A 21,176-nucleotide genomic window follows, 5' to 3' on the forward strand; every position below is an offset into this window, starting at 1 on the left:
TTAAGGTCCGGCTTGACAAAGGCCTGGCTGGGAAGATTTAGTTGGGGATTGGTCCTGCTTTGAGCAGGGGGTTGGACTAGATGACCTCCTGAGGTCCTTTCCAACCCTGATATTCTGATTCTAAGTCACTACTTTAGACTTTGGCAGCAAATCCCTTGTTTGTGGGTAGGATGATGAGGAGAAACTGAAGTTAGTATTATGGGAACCAAAAATCAAAGCCATTTAGGTGGCTTAAGATTGGGCTTCCTGAGAGGATTGGTGGTTCATTTATTGGACTTTTCTCAATATTTCTCTCTCTCCCCCACATAATGGTTTTTTAAATCTGGGTCATATGGTGAGTGCCAAACAGTATAAATGCACAGTACAGAAATGATGACTCATGCATTTATTACATATGTGTTTCTAGTGAGTATTAACCTGTTGTGATGCCCCCAACTACATAATGAAGAACTTTTGGTGCAAAGTAGCCTAACGTTATACATTATAAATCCTATCCTGCAAATTAGCCAGCCAACATCAGCATTTCACAATGTGCTAATAAGTTCTGTATATTGATAAGCGTTGTCACTTGTTGCTCTTAGGACAGTGGTGAATCTGTTGGCTGATAACTTACAGGTGGTGAGAATTATTATTTTTCTCCCTGATAGAATGTTGAATTACAAAATTTCCATAAGTCAAGGAGGAGTTATAAAGATCAGCCAGTTCCTAGTAGTAATTATGTACAAAAAGTTAAATTATAGGATCATTAAGGTTGCTAAATCAAGCATTAGGAAATGCCCATATTAAGGTTGTCTCTGCAAGTGTAGTTCAGCCTCTTTGTGCATCTGAATTATGTTACAGTCTCTAGTTACGTCATCACATACCATTTATTCTATAGGACCCCTGCATCATTCAATGCACAAGATAGACAGCGAATGAAGCAGAGGGTAAGCAAGAAGAGAATAGACATTTTTTTTATATTTAAGACACTAGACTGGGACTCAAGATCGTTGAATTCTCTCCTTGGCTCTGCCGCACACTTCCTACATGATATTGGCCAAGGCGGTCATAATACGTACCGTATATATATGTAAGAGGGCTGAGCCAGATTGCACAGGCAGCCTTACTTCTAGCACTTACTAATTTTTTGAGTGCTTGGCTTTGCAACCTTAATGTTCTTTTAATGTGACTTTTTGTATGTAATAGATAATTCTTTAGAGCCCTTAAGTGTCTGTTTTAATACTCCACCAAATGTTAATTCCTTACTATTGGGACAAATCAGAGATTATGATGTAGTCTTTTGTAATTGCTTTGGAACAGCTCAGCTTCATGGCCAGCTCATCTGTTCCCCTTATGAGAGATGACCTTATACACTAAGTCCTCTCCAGTATAGGTAGCATTTAAGTTTTACAGTATAACTTGAAGATTTTTATGGCTGCATCTGCCATTTTTGAAATCACATAAAAATCATGCCTTTGTAGCCAAAGATACCTGTTTTGATTCTCTCCTACTCTTATTAGTAGACACTGGACAAAAAACTAGTGAACATTGTAGTTATTTTTTCTTCTTACTGGAAAATAATTGGTTAGACTTTTTTTTTTAATTGCTACATCCCTTCTCAATGGAAAGCTTTCCCCCTTTAGTTTCAACAAACTGATTTCTTTAAGTAACTTTTTTGTAGTTTTTTTCAAAGGATCCATGATTAGCTTCTTTTTTTTCCATATTGTTTAATATATTAAAACAGGGTGTGTTAAATCAAGTTTTCCTTCTTGCTGACTTTAATCATCAGTTTTAATTCTTTTGCATCTGTACTTTTTATTTTCCTAAAGAAAGGTTGATTCTGGCTAGTTGATAACTGTTAAATATGTTGATTTGCAACTAAATAGAGCCTCTACACTAAATTTGGTGTGCATTTTTGCTGGTCAGGATACACTATACATATTTATTTAAGCAATTATATAGCTTAATTTATATTTATTCAAATTCTTAATTTTTAAATTTTTGTTATGGTAAATGATGCATTTCTTATTCAGTAGATTAATTTTTTATTTCTGATTTGTGTCAAGCACTGTTTGAATTCAATTAAATGTACAAAACCAGCATTTTATTTTTTTATATATGACTCCCTTAAAAGTGGTGGGGACACACATTTTTCTTATCAAAAAGTTTATCAAAACATGTTTTGCATTTAAAACTGATTTAATGAAGTATCATCTGTAGTTAGTGAATCAAATTGATTGTTTCTGGTCACTTCAAGATTTTAGAACTAATAGATTTCAACCTCTTACACCTAATTATTATTCAAAGGTTGGGAGAGGTAAACAAGCTTTCCTGCTTTTTTCAGTTCCCAGTTGATTTCATAACTTTGAATGAACTAGTCATTGAACCTAACTAGTTGAATAAATTTAAGTGAAGAAGCTACTGCTGTCAAAAGCTGGTTTAGCACTTCAATAAACTCGGGTTCCAGGTGCCTAGCCAGTGATTTCCAGCAGTTCAGTGGTTTGACTTTCTTAAAGTTTGGCAGAATACATGTACTCTGTAATACTATTTTTGGTATTTAATTTACATGATTTTAATAGATTATAATAAATTTAGGCCTTAACATAGGTTTTCAATTTCAAATTTAGTGTGTGTTCATTTAAAAAAAAAATCACCTGTATTTAATTTAAATAAAAATATTTGATTTATTCATTTAAATCTTTGGGGTTTTCTCAGCCTCACCAAGTGCCGTTCTTCCTGTGAAATATGTAACTGTATTTGTTGATATGAAAAAGAAGCTGGAGTTACTCTCTTAAACAATGAACAGAGCATGGTATCCTGTGCAGTGCTGTTTACTCATGAGTTGCCAAAAGAGAGATTCATATCTTATGTAAGCTTCATGGTATAAATATACTTAGTACATTCAGCACTGATTTTCTTCATATCCTAGAGAAAAGAAAAAAGGCAAAGAGAACATAAATTGGACAAGAAAACTGAAGTAGCTTGTTAGATTATTTATTAGTATATTAGATTCTGTATACATACAGAAAGTAAGAAAGATACATACAAATGTTTAGCACGTGCAAGTTTCTTGTTGCACAATTAGCTCCCTTCTTGGGAGTGGAATTCAATGAAATAGGACTCCAATTTGAAAAACAAACAGTAAGCACACAACAAAGGATAAGCAATTAAATGGTTAGCCAGAGGCTAATAGAAATGCATGGGAAGAGTGACATCATGTATTAGCAGGAAAACTAAATTTGACATTAATCTGAAGCTTTCTACAGCTGAAGTTGCAATAGAAATTATAATTTTAAAAAATCTTTCTGAAGGAGATAAGTGTCTGAAACTTCAGACCTGCGTATATAGAATGAATTGTATAATACAAGTAAGAGAGAGATTGATGAATTGTAAGTTACTGTTTCTTGACTTCAGGGGTTTTTTAAATCTGTTTTTTTGTATGCATGTATCTGTAGGTCAGCATCAGAAAATTCAGTTCTTTGACTTTTTCCTATGGTAATACTAATATTTTAAAAATTATATTCAATTATACATATTCTTATATAGCGCATACCATCTAATTTCCATAGTAAAAGAATCAAATTGGTGACACCAAATAAAATTTCTCACCAGGCCTTATCAATAGCTGTGTGTGTCAACCGGGAAAAACAGTTTTAGATTGGAAAAATCTGAGCTTTTTAATACAAAGAAGTGAATATTTCCTTATTTAGTGACCTAGCAACTGTTTTTAATTTAACTTTGCCGTAGGTATATGTCACTTTGTATTAATACATTTCACTTTCTTTATAGAGACCACATTCCTTCTCTTCAGAATTCACCTGTTTCAGTGCTGCAGCTGTTTCAGTGCTGTTTCAGTGCTGCAGCTTTGTGATTACTAACTTTTAAAGATTGGAACAGTCTATTTTATTTTTTACTGTGTCTAATCTTAAAATCACCTTTCAGAAATGTTCTATATTTGGTTTCAACTTAAGTTGATTAAAAACCCCAAAGTAATTGAGTATATTGGAGTAAAACTTTAATCTTATTAAATCCAAAAAATGTTTTTCAGATTTTAAAAATATTTAAAGCTTTTTCAGCAACTTCTTAAAATCATTCAGTTCTGAAGGGTGGAGGGATACCTTCATGGTAGTTTTAGGTGTGTCTTATAAGCTACTATAAAACTGAACAAATCACTGAGTAATTTTCGGTTGGTCTTGGAACTATATGTAAACCTTTACAGACAGTGAAGACACAGTAACATGAGAAGTAGCCTCTTCTAGAGGCTAATGGGTTGTAGATGAGGTAATATATTAATGAGTAATAGCAAAGAAAGTTGTAAGAGTTGTTGTTTACCCCCAAGGCCTTTTTACAGAGCGTAATGATTAACGGGATATGTTTGTCTATATCATTGCCCTCATCTAAACAGAATCGTAAATGCTTAATTGTGTATCATAGTTCCTATGCTGCTGACAATTAATAAAGATTCTTCTTTGACTCTAAAGTGTTCTGTGCTTTTTAAGCAGGAGGAACAGAATTCTGTCTGTTATTCCCATGACATTGCTAGTGGCCATGGTATGCAGGGCAGGGGCAACCTTTGAAGTCCTAGCTGACTACATATTTGTTATAATTCCTCACCAGAAATATTAGTAATTTTGTATTGTAAAAATATATCAACCCTGTAGTTGCCTAAATTGTTGCAATGTATATTAGATATTAGTGTACTGACTGATTTAAGAAAAATCAAAGCACATCATTTAAAAATATTTTCTAAATATAAATAACTGTCATGATTTGTTCTCATAATTTAGTACCCCACAGATATTTTTTTATTTATAAAAGAAGGGGGAAGAGACCATGCTGCAGCCAGGCTATCGGTTGTAGATCAAGTTTAAGGAAGAAAGCATAGCAAGAAATTCCTTTTTTCTCCATTTTGTTTCCTACTATCTTGCTTTAATATCCTATAAAATGTTCCTTATTTCAAGATTCTCATGTGGTAGTAATCGCTTTGCTGCTTTAGTTAACGGGTGTAATGCATGTGGATTTGTACATATTTCTAACGGAAGTATATGAAAAAAAGCATTAATTTTGTCTGTGGTGCCACTGAGTCTAATAACTAGCTGGGATGTTACGTTCCAACCACTCTGGGCAAGCCATGCTAATTGTAATTACTAGAGATGTTAGTATTCCAGTACTAAATCTGTTCCACTTCTATTCACAGCTATGTCATCTTACCTTTTAATTGTTAAATCTGAACTGCCTGGTGCAATTGCAGGATTCCTAAGTGGAAATGACAGCGGGTAAGAGAAAAATGTTTCAAACATTATATATCTGTTGCGAAGTATAGATACCAACATTTCCCTTTGATTTCACACGCTAAAAAATTAGTGATTTACAGGAGTTCCTGGAACACAGAATGCTGTTGGCATGTTTAAGAGCCTGATTCTGTTCCTTCATAAATTTCACATTGCTTTAACTCCATAGATTTTAGTGAAGTTATTTCCAAGTAGGAAATTAGGCGTGTAATTTCTGAGCTTGATTTTTGCAGGTCTGAAGTCAAAACTGCATCAAAAAAAATTGCTTTTTCTACATCAGGAAGCAAGAATCTTTTGAGAACTGAGCTTGAAAGGAGAAGGCAGAAAAAACCAAAACGTTTAAACTGCTGTCATGTTATCACTTTGCATATTGTTAAACCGCAATACAGAGCCCAGCAGGCATTCAAATTTAAATATTTGTTGTCTTGCTTCAATAATTGGACTTGTCTTGAGAAACATGCCAAGTTTTCAAACATGGTTTATAATTCCCCAACTTGGCTTCCATTAAAGAAATTATGCTTTGGAAGTACAGCTATATAGTTGTGTATAGCAGGCAATGTACTTTAGATCTGAATCAGATCCATCACAAGAAAACTGGCTCTGCTAGCTAAGAAAAACATTCCAGCTTCAACATTAGAATATCTTATTTTGGTTGTTACAGTGCTGTCACTATTCATGACAATATGTTTTAGGTTGTGTTATGGCTGTTTTGCAAACTCTTATTTTCGGAGATTTTTTCACTCAGTTATAACATTTTTCTCTGGGCTGAAGCTCAATATACAAACTCTGACAGAGAGAGACTGTGTATGCGAGTGATACAAACACAGTACATAAGTGCTTACTTTAAAAAATGTTGTTTTTGCTTAATATAATTTTTTCAATTTGATACTTTTTTATTGTTATAATTAAAAACTGTTGTCACTTAGGGAAAGAGCACTTTGTGATACTCTGAATTTTTTTTTTAAATAATAGAGGTAATTAATCTGTTAAAGCTCTGTATAAAATGGTAATGTTTTGTATTTGCTTTTAATTTGGAAAATATTGCCATAAGCTTGAAAAAAAGATGTAATTGTTGTCTTTAACATTGTAACTAATGTCATCTTCCACCTTCAACCTGATATTTTAAGCCCTCTCTGAGCACTGTGACATTAAGCATATTGAATTGATTGGGTAAGTGTTATGGAAAAAATTCTTTATTTTTGCAGTCCAATATAGCCAGACATTTACTACTGATTTTACTTTACTTTTAAATAATGGTTGTGTTCATTCAGAGTTGACTCTTTCCAAAAAAAATTTGTAATAAGGATTGTAGTAACTTTTAATCATCTTTTCATAATTATTGGCATTCATATGACAGTAGAATCTAGAGGCCCCAATTAGGAATGTGGTCCCATTCTGCTAGGCACTGTACAAGTGTATATAGTGACACAGTCCCTGTCTGAAGACCTTTCAGTCTAGAAGAAAGAGTTGTATTTCTTAATGTGCCAAAATTTCTGCCTGATACAGACTCCACCAAACTTTGCTGGTTGTCGTGTAAATAATTCATATGTTCAAAACGAGAACACTACCAGAATATGTATCTTACCCGAAACATACTGAGGGTTCATTTGATCTGATCCATTTCCATTAGAAGTCAATGGGAATCTTTCCACTGTGGGCATGATCGAACTCCCATAATCTGTTCCATATATAAAACATATTTTGAAATTACTGATTAAGCCATAATCAAAGTGCATACAGTGAACTATGACTTTTTTCCTTGTTTTTTCTGCATGTCCAATGCCTGTTCGCTTCATCTATAACTTATATAATTTTCTTTATATAGTTTTAACTTTTTCTCTAAAGCTTCACACAGCAGCCTGAATTGTCATGATGGAGCAGAACCTTCAATATTTTTATTTCCTTTTGTCCATTTGTTGCAACCTTAATATATACCTCTTTGGTAGTTAATTTGTAAAATTGTAGGAAATAATTAAGCACCCAAAAATACGTAATCAAATATCAAACCTAAAGGTAATCTTAAATATGCAAGGGACATAAATATTGGGTGGTTGATTTAACTAATTATAGTAGGAAATTTGTTTCCAGATGTGGTTACATGACAGTTTTGTTTCTGTTAGGTCAATATGGCATCTGATATGCTTTCATTTCGGTGCATGGTTTATCTTAAACTTCAGTTAGTTTAGCAAATTCACACACTTGAAACTTCACTATCTGTGAAAAATGAGTTTTATATTCATGTTTAGGATCTAAATATGGATGTATGCAATGTATTTAGAGTATGTGTATGCATGTAAATTTTTCTGTAGATAAAATTTTAAAAAATGTATAAGTGTTTCCAGGCTCAAGACAATAGTTTGCAATGTGCCTTAATGCCCATTTTGTATATTTAAAAAAAAGTACAGTATACACAATTGTTAATTGGAAATGGAAATGTTTCAATCAGTCTGAATAACAAGAACTCCATATATTTTTTGACGATGACATGAACGTAGTTTAAAACACAGACTGCGTCAAAATGTTGTAATTTGTGAGCTCTCTGTTAACATTTAATGACCCTGTCAGGAGGATATGATTGATGCAATTAAGTTGTCTTGCCTCTGTGTTGTATAACTGATATGGACTGAGAGTAAGAGCCTAATTTAGAACATATGATGGTCTTGTCCTGTTCTATTTGGGAATGAAATTAAATCAATTTATAAATGTCTGTTTTTAGTTAAAATATGGAAAAAAAGAACATCTGCTTGCCAAAACATTTGCAGTACAGCTAAAAACTTATACTCCATATTTCATACTTGGAACATTTTTATCATAGAGGAGTAAAGTTACAGTTCAAACCAGTTTTATAGGAAATCTAAAAACTTTCATTTTGAGAGAAAATATTTTTATACTTTATGGAAAAGCTTGGGGGGCTGTTTGATCACTGATGTTTCATTCTTATATTTTTACTAAAACATAACTTCCATATTTCACACTAAAACTTTAAGAATCTTTTTGTAATACTTTCTTTTTTCTGATTTGTATTTTATATGGTTTTTTATTTATTTTTCTTTTTTTGAAGAATGCATTTTCCAAACATAATAGTATTGATTAGTACATGCTAACCAAAAAAGTTTTGCCCTCCTAACTGATCAATGGTTACTGGTACTGTAATCTATTGATTGTTTAGCTGTTGGGCTAGACAGTCATGTGGCTAAAACAGAGAAGCCGCTGTATACTGCAGCTGAGGTACTTCAGCTTACCCCTCACTTAGTGCAGCATTTATGGTCCATTTACTTACCCCCGCTATTAATTTTAAAGCTCATCAGCCACCCTGTGGGAAACAAATTATGACAAACTGTGAATTAAAATGACATGTAAATATATTGGGGGCACACTTTCAGGGAATGACCTCAATAAAGTACTGAGTAAATACAACATTTTAAAGCAAACATGAGGGACAAATTGTAAACAGTGAGAAAACTGGCCCTATATTTATCCAAGATGGCTGCTGTTATTACTGCTGGAGCTCTGCTGTTGCCTAGGCTGGGTGGTATTAACTGACACTGCTCCTAAGGGCTGCAAATAGCAAAGTTTCATTAGAAAGTAACTGAAGCTGTGGCACATCAAGGCAACAATACATTTTTTTTAAAAAAAACCCTCTAATATAATGTTTCTACAAAAGTTTTCAATACATAGCAAAATGGTCACTTGACTTGGAAGTATGACCTTCAGTTGGCAATAATGCTGTCAGCTTGTGGAGTCTGGGCTTTTTATCTCACTATACATAACACTTTTTTTAAAAACAGGACTGGTAGTTGTCCAGTAGTTGACAGTCTATATTTTTCATAGATAGTACTTTTTCTATAAAACTCAGGTCATCTGCGTCTTTTCTTAAATGATGTATTGAGGGTGCTGCCTGTGTATGAAGTGCTAACCATATCCTGGACTACACAAACTCTAAGGCCAAAGGCCAAGGTGTTTATAGGTAATAAACCTGAATGCTGATGTGGAAGGTATTTATCAGTCAAGGATATGGTGGTTATTACCAGGTTAGCCCGGAGCACCCTCTGTACTGTTTTTAATAACAATTTGTACCTTTATACTTCAGGTTCTTTGGAGAAGGGACTCTAACTTTTTGGATGAATTTTAACTTCTGTAAAGCAGAATGCAATATATGTAAATGACAAAGAAGATGCTCTTTCACCCCCTTTTTCTCCTTTACTTTTCTTGTATCTGTGCCCCTAGGAAATGATTGGCCACTTCTCCCACAATAAATATTTTTTTAAAAAAAAATCTCATTCTCCCTTCTTTCCTTACTCTGTCTCTCTTCTCCTCAGAAAATGTACATTTCTCATAAACATTATTTGAAGACTGAATATGATGGATATAGATGTTTTCTCTCTGCTGCCTGCACCTAGCAGCATGTTTTTCACTGAAACTTGGGCAGAAGGGAGAAATGGGGTCTTTAAAAAATCATTATAATTAATTTTTAAAAAAAAGTAAGTATGCTTGTGTGTAGCTTAGCTGTCCGCGTTTGGCATCTTGGAGGTGGAGATGAGCTAAGATCATGTGGGAGAAACGGGATAGGGAAAAGAGTTGGAAGCTGAGATGGCCACATTTGTTTTGGTCATATGGATGTGTGGTTCTGAGAGCACTAGTCAATCAGATTGCAGCTGACACACTGTACAAATGTTGAGATTTAACCATGGTCCTGGAAATCCCAGTGCTGTGATCAACTACTTTGTCTGAGCTCAGGGTTTTGTATCCTGCATGGTTATTAAGAAGTAATTACAGCTATGTAAATCAGACCTCTTCCACCAATCTCAATGCAAGTATTTGCCTACCAGAAAACTGTCTAGAGTGTTGGTCATTCCTGTATTCTGACCATTGGAGAACTCCATTTCAATACAACCATATATATAAACTTAAAAATACAAATCCTTATAGTGAGCATGATGATCTAGCGATGCGGAATTAAAAAAGCATATTTTTCTCCTAAGGATTATTTGTCCAAGATAAGTGTTTAGTAAAGTAGTATATGTATATTTTAGGGCCTTTGAACTTTGTGCAATTTATAATTAACTTTTCCAATAGGTCATGGTATCTTGATGGCAGAGTGCTGTTACTGATTACTTCAGTCTGCATTGTTTTTCCTCTTGCACTTCTTCCGAAAATTGGTAAGTAATTTAAGGAAAGAAGACAGTATTATTCTATTTTAGTAGCAATTACAACTGAGGACTAAAAAACCTTAATGGGTTATTTATTTATTTTAGCTGGCAGGGGGTTGGTGATGGTAGGGACTATTTAAGTTATTGTAGCATGCTCTGCCTTCCAGGCCTGCCTAGTTAACCTGTTACTTGGGTTGCAATAGTATTTTGTCTGCCATACTAAAATAAAATCTTTACAGCAGAACATTAAAGAGCTGCATTTACTTACAGCATGCCATTAGTGGTAAGCCAGTTCTAATTCTGCCCTACAAAACTACATAAATGATCTGTGACAGGCAGTTGGAATGTTGTTATTCTGAGTCTTAAGCCCCAGATACCAAGCACTGTAATAGAAAACATGCCTAAAATGTAAAGCTTTAGCTGTACATTAGGATCAATTTTCTTATAAATTGCCTTTTATTTTTACTGTTATTTTACAGGCTTTCTTGGCTATACAAGTAGTTTATCATTTTTCTTTATGGTGTACTTTGCTCTTGTGGTAAGTTAAAAATCAGTGCGCAGCTTATCTAGCTAACATTTTCTTATTGTTTAAATGCTTTTATGATTCTTTCCTTTTTTTTTTCCTTTTTTTAAAGTTCTCTGTAAAATTAAGAGTTTTCTCTGTGTCCTGGCATACACTTTTTTGGACAGGATAAGTTTGTTTTGCTGAAGAAGTATGAAAATATGTATGAACTTTAAAGCATGTGAAAAGATTTAAAATAATTATATTTTGGTCTGGTAAATGTAACAATATTTTTGTTTTGCTGACACGGCAGTGAAAACTGGCACGTACACTTCATTTTCCTACTTGTGGAATGGAAATCTGTTTTCTTAGCTTCTAACTATTACTGTAACTAGCACAGGAAGAAAATGTCATATTACAAGTAAATTAAATTTACATGTAAAATGGAGTGAGACAGTTCAAAGTGAAACTGCTCAAAAAGAATCCAAGAGAACTAGAACTTAGGCAATTTACATTAATACATCAAACACCTTCTTTGCAACTGAAAGGAAAACTTCTTTCCTCTGAGCCATTTGGGGGATTTTTGACCCTGATATTCCCCTGTTGTGGGCTCTGTAAAGCAAACGGAACCAAATACTGAAGCTGAGATCTGTTATGCAGCCCTAGGAAGAGAATTGTGCCTTAGAATTACATTGCTTTTTACTGGAGAGAATATACAGTTGCTAATGCACAAATGTAGGATCAAGAAGGTATGTAAACAAGAGTCCTATTTAGAAGCATGGCAAAATGCCCCCTGCTTTACTCTGGCTTGCGTTGACTTGCACGGCAGACTTATTGTATAAAAGGATAAACATTGTGGAAAATGAGTCCAAAGAACGTGCCATCCAGGAGAGCAAGGCAACCCATTAGGAACTGAACCGTGTGATAAAACCAAACTTCAAAGCTGTCCAAAACAGCTCCTTAGGGGATCTGTCAAGAACTGAAATGCTCTTACAGGGAGGTTGGGAGGTAATCTTCTGCAGCTTGGTATTATGGAGCAACAATAGCTTCTCCGTAGTTAACAAGGTTGAAAATGAGTTTCCATTATTAGCTCAGTGTTTGACCTCCCCTCTAAAATACATTTTAAAAAGGCTACCACCCTCAAGAATTATTGGTTAGATCTTGGCTGAGGTAGGTGCAGTGAGTTTTAAAATGCACTCTGTAGTCCTTTTACATTTAAAAGGAAATGTGTGCAGTTTTCAGAAGTAAGTCATTTTGATGAATGAAAAGATCTGAAAAAAAAATTTGGTTTAAAAAGAAATGTAAGCACAAAACCATAAGAGATGAACATAAACTATAAGAAAGATTCACACATGGATACTGCAGAGGTAGAAAGCATTTTGGTTCCAGGCCCAGAACTTGTGTGTGGGGCTAGAAAACTCTATGTATTTCATGGATGCGAAGGGTACTACATTTCTTATGAAGCTGTAAAAATTGCACGTTTCTGCCTTAGTTTTTACAGGACAAATTAGGAACTACAAAGAAATGTAAGTGAGGCCATATGCCATGATGTATGTTTAAAGAAAAATAATACTGTTGGGCAAAAATTTAAGGTTTTTTTGTTTAAACGGCTACTCTGAAAATCTGGAAGCTGTATGAAATGCAATTTAGTTTTCATAGTTAACTACTTTGAAGCAGGTGATATGTACTATTGAAATACATGTTGTAGTTTGCACAGTATTAATTTCTGTCATGATAGATGTACTTCAATTTGTTGCAGAAGAAATCTGCACCAGTCATTGGCAGTAATACCCTTATTTTACATATACAATAATTCTGTACAATCGGCTTCATGTACATACTGTCTCCTTTGGCTTTTGCTTGTGAGCACAAATTTTATATTCCTTGCTGCAGGGATAGGCACCATATATCACTCATGTCTTATTTAAGCAGCATGGTCTAGTGCAGTGTGTCCCAAACTGTGCAGCACTCCCCCCTACGAGGCCGTGGAGGAACATTTAGGGGAGTGCACGGCGGGGCCCAGGCCAGCCCCCACAGTGGGGAGGGGGACAAGGAGTGAGTGGCACCCAGTTCTGTCACCATCCCTGCCTTCAGCCCCACCTCTGCCCCATCCCCTCCTTCAGTCTCAACTCCGCTGCTGAGAACAACTGTGTTGTCATGGGGAGGGGGCCTGGAGAGATTCCATTACTGGTAGGGCGGGGGCACAACAGGAAAAGTTTGGGCACCATTGGTTTAGTGTATACGGCATTAAACTGGGTTCTATTCCTAGATCTCTGTCCTGCTGTGTGACCTCAAGCAAGTCTTATCACCTCTCTATACTTCAGTGCCCTCATTTGCAGTGGAAATAATAAAACTTACCTGCATTTGCAAAGTGCTTTCAGTTCAGCTGACGAAAAGTATTTTAAAAGCTTCTAAGCTGCATAATTTAAGACCTGTGTTATTGCTGCAGAGGGTTTTCTTGTGCCTGTGTTGCAGGGTTGCATGAATAGCATGCCGTGTACCCACTATTCCCTCTGGCTACACTTTTGCTGCTCCATGAAAGTGGGAAGCTTCTAGTCATTGCTTTCTTGAGAATGCTACAGGTTTGTATATGTACCTCAAGAAGAGTTCGTGTAAGCTTGAAAGCTTCTCTCTCTCAGCAACAGAAGTCGGTCCAATAAAAGATATTATTTCATCAATCTTGTCTCTCTAACAAGTTTGTACAGCTAGTTGGTAGATTTTCAGAGATAAAAGAACAGATCTCTTCTATTTTATCCCTGTTATGAATCTGACCCCTTATTATTTCAATTTTAAAGCCTCAAGCAAGTGATACAAAGAATTTCTAGCCTCTAAATATAGATAACTAGAATGGGAAATGTGGACAGAGCCATAAATACAGTGACAGGAAGAGTGCAACTATAATTATAAATCAACTCATGAAAGGGAAAGTGTCATATTTTTCCTTAATTTCCTTCTAATTTTCATTCTCACAACATGGAACTGTCAAAACCATCAGTGTAGGTAAAACTCCCTATAGCTTTCTGGGAAATATTAGGGTTTTGGTTGGGGGGGTTTCTTTTCCCACTTTTTGCTTCTAATTGCAGCCACGTTTCTGCCATTGCAATGTTAGACCTAGACTCCAGCCATGCTTCCTTTAAGGCAGCCTTTAATATCTAATTAACTGGCTGGGAATGATGTTGACAGCATTTTCTATCAAATCCTGTTTATCTTCCTTGCCCAGCTCTCCAGGTTGTTTGCGATTGATGCAATGCCTTGTATTACTGTGTTTATCAATATCCTCATGTTCTAGTTAGTTATATAATACCACAGCTTTCAGGCAGTCTTGAAAATATTAAATACACTCTGTCTTTACAGGTTGTAATAAAAAAATGGTCTATCCCTTGTCCACTGACATTAAACAGCCCTATAGAGATCTTACAGGTAACATACATGCTATTTTGAAGCTTTTCTATCTTTTTAGTAATAGAAGTAATTCTTTCTCTCTCTACATCAAAACCCTCAGGTTAGTAATATTTTATAATTTAAAAAAAAGTTGATAAATCCTTACTTCCTTTTCATTCATATAATATTGATACTCTTTAATTGGTATGATTTTATTAGCTTGAAACAGTGTGATCTAATGTCTGTGGTTTGTAGTCAGTCATTTAATATGTCATTTCCCTTATTTTGTGTGCACAGATTTCAAATTCTACTGAGGATTGTAAAGCAAAGCTCTTTCATTTTTCTAAGGAGGTAATGTGCTGTGTATCTTATTAACAGGTGGGGTGTGCAAAGGTTTTGGTTTTTTAATGGATATGAACTCTCCTGGCTTGGGGGCATAAACCAGTGATTTCTGAAGGAATAGCTGTAGGTTAGGAGTACCCAAATATGCCTCTCAGTTGTTCTCCAGTGTCTCAGCTTTCATTTAAAAAAAGTTTCGAGCTGTTAGTTGTGCAGAAGAAAAATCACCCTCCTTCCGCCCCCCGGCAGTTTTACTGATAAAACTTTGAGTATAGACAGCCTTCAGACTTCATTTGCAAAAGAATTTTTTTAGGTCTCTCAGGTTTCTGAATGCGGTAACCAATTTTTAAGAGACACGAATACTGAATTTTTTAACTAAAAGTTCAGGCCAGGTTAAAGGAGTCAATAATTTAACACAATAATGTTGCATGTTATAGACAGCTGTACTTATAATTTAGTAAGTTTCATACTATATAAATGACCAATTGTAGTATTTTTATTGACCCTATATGCCAAATCCTACTCATTTTACTTACGGGAGTAGGCTCAGGAACTAAAGTGGAAGTACCTACATGAGTAAGGTGAGTAGGATTTGGCACTTTGGGGCCTTATATATCCAAAAAGAGTCTTGCAGCCCATACCCTCCACTGTCAGTGGAAGATTAACCTTAAATATGACCATTGGCTGATATACTGGAGTTCTTAGCTGAAATGGCACAGTTGCATGAAAAAATTGGGAAACCCCTGTTCTGTAGGATGGAGATTATCCAGAAGCATTAATCCAAAAACACTCCCATTGTTTTCAGGCATTGGATTGAGGCCATGAAGTAGAATCTTAGGTACACTCAAATTAATTTACAGCTGTTTATAGTGAGAAATTGTTCTCTTTGTTTTCTCCCTCCCCTCTTTTTAGAGTGCTTATGCCATCCCAACCATGGCCTTCTCGTTTCTCTGCCATACCTCAGTATTGCCCATTTACTGTGAGCTCCAAAGGTAACATATCGTTAAAATATAACGATAGAGTTTTTCTTATTCAGTCAAAGTTGTCAGTAAATCTGTTCCGTATTTAACTTAGTGCTGTTGAACAATGACAAGGATTTATCCTTTATATATTAGGTAGGCAAAATTTGCTTCTTAGGCTATGTCTGCACTACAAGCCAGGGGTGTGATTTCCCTTGCTCATATGCACATAATCACATTTGCTTAAGAAGAGCTAGCGAGTATGAATTGTAACGTAGCCATGATGGCATGGGAACCATCAGCAGAGACACAGCTGAGCTATGCCAAGCCAAATCCATACCCACTGTTTTCAGGCAGGTTTGTACTCAGCACAGCTCACTCCTGCCTCTGCTGTCCATGCTTCTGCAGCTAAACTACTATTTATACTCGCGCTAGCTCTCCATCAAGCTACTGAGAATAGGTGTCCTCAAGCAGGGGAATCACATGCCTCGCTTGTAGTGTAGACATAGCCTCTGACTACATTTGTAGCAGAGAAACTAGCTAATTCGTTTTGATTGTCTATTGGCAAAAAACAAAATCCACAGACATTTACTAGCTGATTTTTTATAGCAGCCAGAGAGCCTGCATTTGGCCAAATCTGCACTAATATGGTAGTCACCCTGTGTGGCTCAGTTGATAGGATACTGAACTAGGTTCTATTCCTGGCTCTGACATTGACTTGATGTGTCATCTTGGGCAAGTCAGAACTGTGGGGCGGGGGGGAGTTCACCTCTGTGTGCCTCAGTTTCCATGTCTGTAAAATGGGGATAATGATACTTGTCTTCATGTGTAAAGTGATTTGAAATCTGCAAATACAGGGACCAACAGAGTATTGGGTAATGATAAACCACAGGGGTTCATCCCTGTAAAATGTAAATTGCAAGATCATTCTAAAGATAAACAGCTATGTGTTCAACACCACAACCCATAATAATTATTTGGGGGGTGCTATTTTGCATTTTAGTCCATCGAAAAGCAGAATGCAGAATGTAACCAACACAGGAATTGGTCTGAGTTTCCTACTCTATTTTGTGTCTGCCTTGTTTGGGTACCTTACTTTTTATGGTAAGTATGTTCTTAACAGTTCTTTAAAAGTCAAGATAATAGTGAAGAATGTTCTGGCTTATCATGTATTGCATAGTGCATGTACTGCCTGCTCCCAAAGATTTTTTCATTTAATTTATGTGTTAAATAATTCATTCTGTTTGAACATATATAAAGCCTACTATAGAATGCATACGGAGGAATAAAATATTTGGGCTATTTAAAATAAGGCCTGTGTTGCACATATGAAAAAGTTATGCCACTTAAGCACCAGTCTTCAAAGGCTTACAGATGTGCCTAGCTTTGTAAAAATTAGCTTCAGTGTGGTTACTCAGTGTGTAAATTAAGTGTGTATGTAGTAATTTGCAGGATTGGGGTCTTAAACACTATACAAGTAAACAGCCCACTTAATTGGGATTAGTGAAATATCTTCTAAGATCGTGCCTACATTCGAGAAACTTGACATGCTAATTACCATTCGGTCAACCCAGTGCACCTGTAGCGCAACATGCAGCATTGAGCCTGCTCTGCCTTACACCAAGGACTGGATCAGTAGCAGGATGACCCTAGGAGCGCGGAGGGGTAAAGGGGGGTTACGGTCACCTTTGCACCCCTCCAAAGCCCTGCCAAGAGCAGGATGGACACATCACAGAGCCCATGATAAGATGTAGGTTTCTTGTATGGATTTATTTGAACAGACATCCGTGTGATTAATGAAACAAAAACAAAAGTTTAAACAAACCCTCTAAGAAAGCTTTACTAAACAGACTCGCTAATTATTTGTATCATGCATTCCTCCACACAAAGTGACATCTTAAAGACACTGCTGCTATCTGCAACAGAATGGCAAACCAGAGTAAGCACAAACACAAAATGATACATAGAGTATGAATCACCCTGAACATGGGGACCAAGGTGTGCATTCTGTTGGCGGTCTTTTTAAAGGACCCTTGCCGTTTTGTTAAGGGTGGGGATGGGGAGGGTGGTAGTCATGTTTTGTTGGTGATTTTTTGTAATTAAAAAGAAGATGAGGATTTCCAATTATAAACTTGTACATATAAAAATCATCCTACCTGTTCAGCAGACTCCCTGAGTTTTGCTTTTCTGTAGATTTTGCATGGCCGTATGCTGCAGCAGCAGTGTAGTAACTATGCAATTGACGATGCAGTTCTTGAACACTTTCAAGTGCCATATTTTTATAGCTGGGGCTTAAATATAGGTGACTTAATAGTCTTTCTGGTAGGCTTGCTTCTCCCAAATACTTAGACAGATTTCAGAACTCTTAACTACACAATGGCTTTCTTTTTTTTTAAAGGTCTGTCATAACATTGTCAGAAGTAGGTGAGTGACCATTTAATATAGCAGTTCAGTCTTCCTGTAAAAAATAGATAGAAGCTAGTCTGCATCAGTGTGATATGTCAACTGTGTGACAGTGTTTGCAGTACCCTGTCATATGTCGCAGTGTTACATCTTTCAAAGAGAAAGTGGTTCAGCTCTACATGTATCCAGCTTTATTTTCACATGATTATACATTTTGCTCATAGATCATGCATGCCAAAGTTGTATTCTCTCAAGTTTCCATCCAGCAATCTGGATCAACTGCCCTCTGCAGTATGATAGCATTATACAAATATGGTCACTGAAATGCATTACTGACCTGCTTGAGGATTCTTCTTTCAAATTGCTTCTCAAAATTCACTCCTCTCATGAAGTTAACATGTGTTCATCTCTGTCAGTCAAAGTAAATAAAAGTCTCAGCCAAACAGTAGGGGGGGAAATGCTCTTAAGAGAACCCTTGTCTCTCTGGGTATTTTGTGTTATCTGTTTAGAATGTCTGTGGGCTCGGTACAGTCTGGCACAGCACCAGTCCTATTGACCCTTACCAAATAATTACTGATGTGCAGGGGAAATTGCTTTGACTTCTTGTAAAAAAGCATGCTGCCTCTTCAGGGCATTAATGTATTTCTGTTGTAGGCACAACAAATTCCTATTATCAATTACATGGTGGAGACTAGCAGCCCCTACCTCAGTGCCTTTGCTATTGGTGTAGGACTGCTCCTGCCAACTTTCTAACCTGACTTTTACTGCCTTCCTGCAAATTAGGGTATTTTTCCCCCTTCGTTCCCCTTTGTCCCTTTACTTGCTTGCTTGCTTGCTTTCTAGCCAGCTGGATCTGACAATGACAGAGCAAATAAATTATGTGGGCTTCCCCTCAAATGATAAAAATTATCGGGGGTAGCCGTGTTAGTCTGTATCCACAAAAACAAGAAGGCGACCGGTGGCACTTTAAAGACTAACAGATTTATTTGGGCATAAGCTTTCGTGGGTAAAAAACCTCACTTCTTCAGATGCATGGAGTGAAAGTTACAGATGCAGGCATTATATAATGTGTTATGTGTCATTATATAATGCCTGCATCTATAACTTTCACTCCATGCATCTGAAGAAGTGAGGTTTTTTACCCATGAAAGCTTATGCCCAAGTAAATCTGTTAGGGCTTGGCTACACTTGCAGCTGTGCAGCGCTCGGAGTTAAAGCTGTCTTCGTACAGCTGTGTAGGAAAGCGCTGAAGTGTGGCCACACTGACAGCTACTAGCGCTGCAGTGTGGCCACATTTGCAGCATTTGCAGCGGTGTTGGGAGTGGTGCATTATGAGCAGCTATCCCAGCATTCAAGTGGCTGCAACGTGCTTTTCAAAAGAGGGGGGTGGGGTGGAGTGTGACAGGGAGCGTGGGGGAGACAGAGGGAGTTGATTTTTGGAGCCGACACTGTCAGCTCCCTGCCTTGCAAATTCCGACCACTTCTCCGACCCCTCATTCACTCTTAAATGCAAATAGCCTTCAGACCAGATAAGCAGCTGCTCCCACGGACTCCCTTCCCCTTCCCCTCCCCCTCCCCCCCCCGCCATGCTGTTTCTCTCCTCATGCAAACACTAGCTGTGGACATTCATCCCCCTGCCTGCCTCATTCACAGCAAACAGTAGCTGCATTTGTTTTTTAGATAAGCAGCTCTGGGAGCCCTGAGTTCACAACAAAACAAAGAGAGGCATCATAACAAAACAAAGAGATTTCTTTAGTTAAAAGCATTATGGGAAAATTCCGGAGGTCAGTTACAGCGTAGTAAGATTAATCACTGTTTACACTGGCACTCCAGCGCTGCAGCACCAGTGCTGCAGTCATTATTCCCCAGGCAGAGGTGAAGTACAGCCAGCGCTGTAGCCAGGGAGGTACAGCGCTGTATGTGCCTTGCAAGTGTGGACGGTGAGTGAGTTGCAGCGCTGTAAAGCCACCACCAGTGCTGCAACTCTCCAGTGTAGCCAAGCCCTTAGTCTTTAAGGTGCCACCAAACTCAAATGATAAAGTGCGGCCTAATTCACCTTGCTGCCTAACACCCTGTCAGATGGTCAGTGCAACCTGGGCTAGTTCCATCACATGCTGGCTCTTTCCACATGATTCCAGATAAGCCCCCAGCAAAAGGGGAAAGGAAGAAAGAGCACTGAAGTCATGTCTGGAGACCATGTTCCTGGTCCCTTATGCAGTAGACATAGTTGGAGCCTTGCTCTGGCTTGACTACAGCCCTTAACCTTTACTTTGAATGAAATGATTGTCTCTTTTCTTTTCCTTTCAGGCCTGATGGTATAATGTACATTAATTAAATAGGATTTTTTGCAGAGGATACATACGGGGTTCTTCCTTGCTTGCAGGCTACTCCTTCTGTCTTCCACTATCTTTAGCCAAGAAGGCTAATTAAATTGCATGAGTGAATCTCCCCCACCCCTGCCCACCTATCCATACCCTTGTCTTAAACGCCATTCCTAGAAAAGTAAAAACCAACTGAAAAGCAAAAAAGAACTTCTCCTTTCAGAACAAATGTTTCTTCTACATCCAGTTTGGAAGGATGTTGACTCTTTGCCGTGGATCTGTAAGTCAGTGTGACCAAGAGGCTTTGATAGGAGCAGAAGCCCACAGCAGCATAATGAGTTAGAGTAGCGGATCATTTGTAGGGGTGTGATTTTTCTTCGTGTTTTGTTTTTTGTTTTTTAAATTATGGCACGTTCCAAGAAAAGTCATGAAACTTGTCAGGATGAAAGGGCAAAAGTCATGGAAAGAAAAGTGAAAGTTGCAGTTATTGGTTTGTTTTCTAAGTAATCATTATTTCCCACTTTTAGTACCAAAAACAGGAGTTGTGCTTGTGCTATAAGAGATTTGAACATCATGGTTGCCATCCCAGATGTGACTTTTTTGCAAAACTAATCTCACTCTCCAAATAGCTTTAAAATGGTGGTGGAGATTAGAGAAGAACCCTCATTACTGCTGAGGGAATGAAAATTCTCACAGAATGTTCTCTCACCTGGTCTTTTATGTTGCTTCCACCGTTTTCTATTGAATTCTTGTACTTCCCATGGTTTAACTTGGCAGCTGTCAAGCACCAGCCTTTTGCCACAACATCCAATCACTTACACGTCAAACAAACAAATCTCAATCCCAAGTGT

The 21,176-nt window shown here is 37.0% G+C and overlaps 1 protein-coding gene across 7 annotated transcripts in view; it reads left to right on the forward strand.

Annotated features, from left to right (window-relative positions):
- SLC38A6 (solute carrier family 38 member 6) overlaps positions 1–21,176 on the forward strand; it is a 103,626-nt gene that overhangs the window by 24,773 nt on the left and 57,677 nt on the right. For 4 of the 7 annotated variants that reach the window (XM_045014732.1, XM_045014729.1, XR_006578993.1 and 1 more), the window contains exons 6-12: positions 5,177–5,255; positions 10,347–10,429; positions 10,900–10,958; positions 14,277–14,342; positions 14,601–14,654; positions 15,555–15,634; positions 16,605–16,705. In XM_045014732.1, the coding sequence (XP_044870667.1) occupies positions 5,177–5,255; positions 10,347–10,429; positions 10,900–10,958; positions 14,277–14,342; positions 14,601–14,654; positions 15,555–15,634; positions 16,605–16,705 (522 nt within the window). Of the gene's footprint in view, positions 1–5,176; positions 5,256–10,346; positions 10,430–10,899; positions 10,959–14,276; positions 14,343–14,600; positions 14,655–15,554; positions 15,635–16,604; positions 16,706–17,999; positions 18,026–21,176 lie in introns of all 7 variants that reach the window. The other 3 variants (XM_045014733.1, XR_006578995.1, XM_045014734.1) reach the window with 2 other exon arrangements.

The sequence above is a fragment of the Mauremys mutica genome, chromosome 4 (assembly GCF_020497125.1).
Source record: "Mauremys mutica isolate MM-2020 ecotype Southern chromosome 4, ASM2049712v1, whole genome shotgun sequence".
NCBI classification, from domain to species: domain Eukaryota; kingdom Metazoa; phylum Chordata; order Testudines; family Geoemydidae; genus Mauremys; species Mauremys mutica.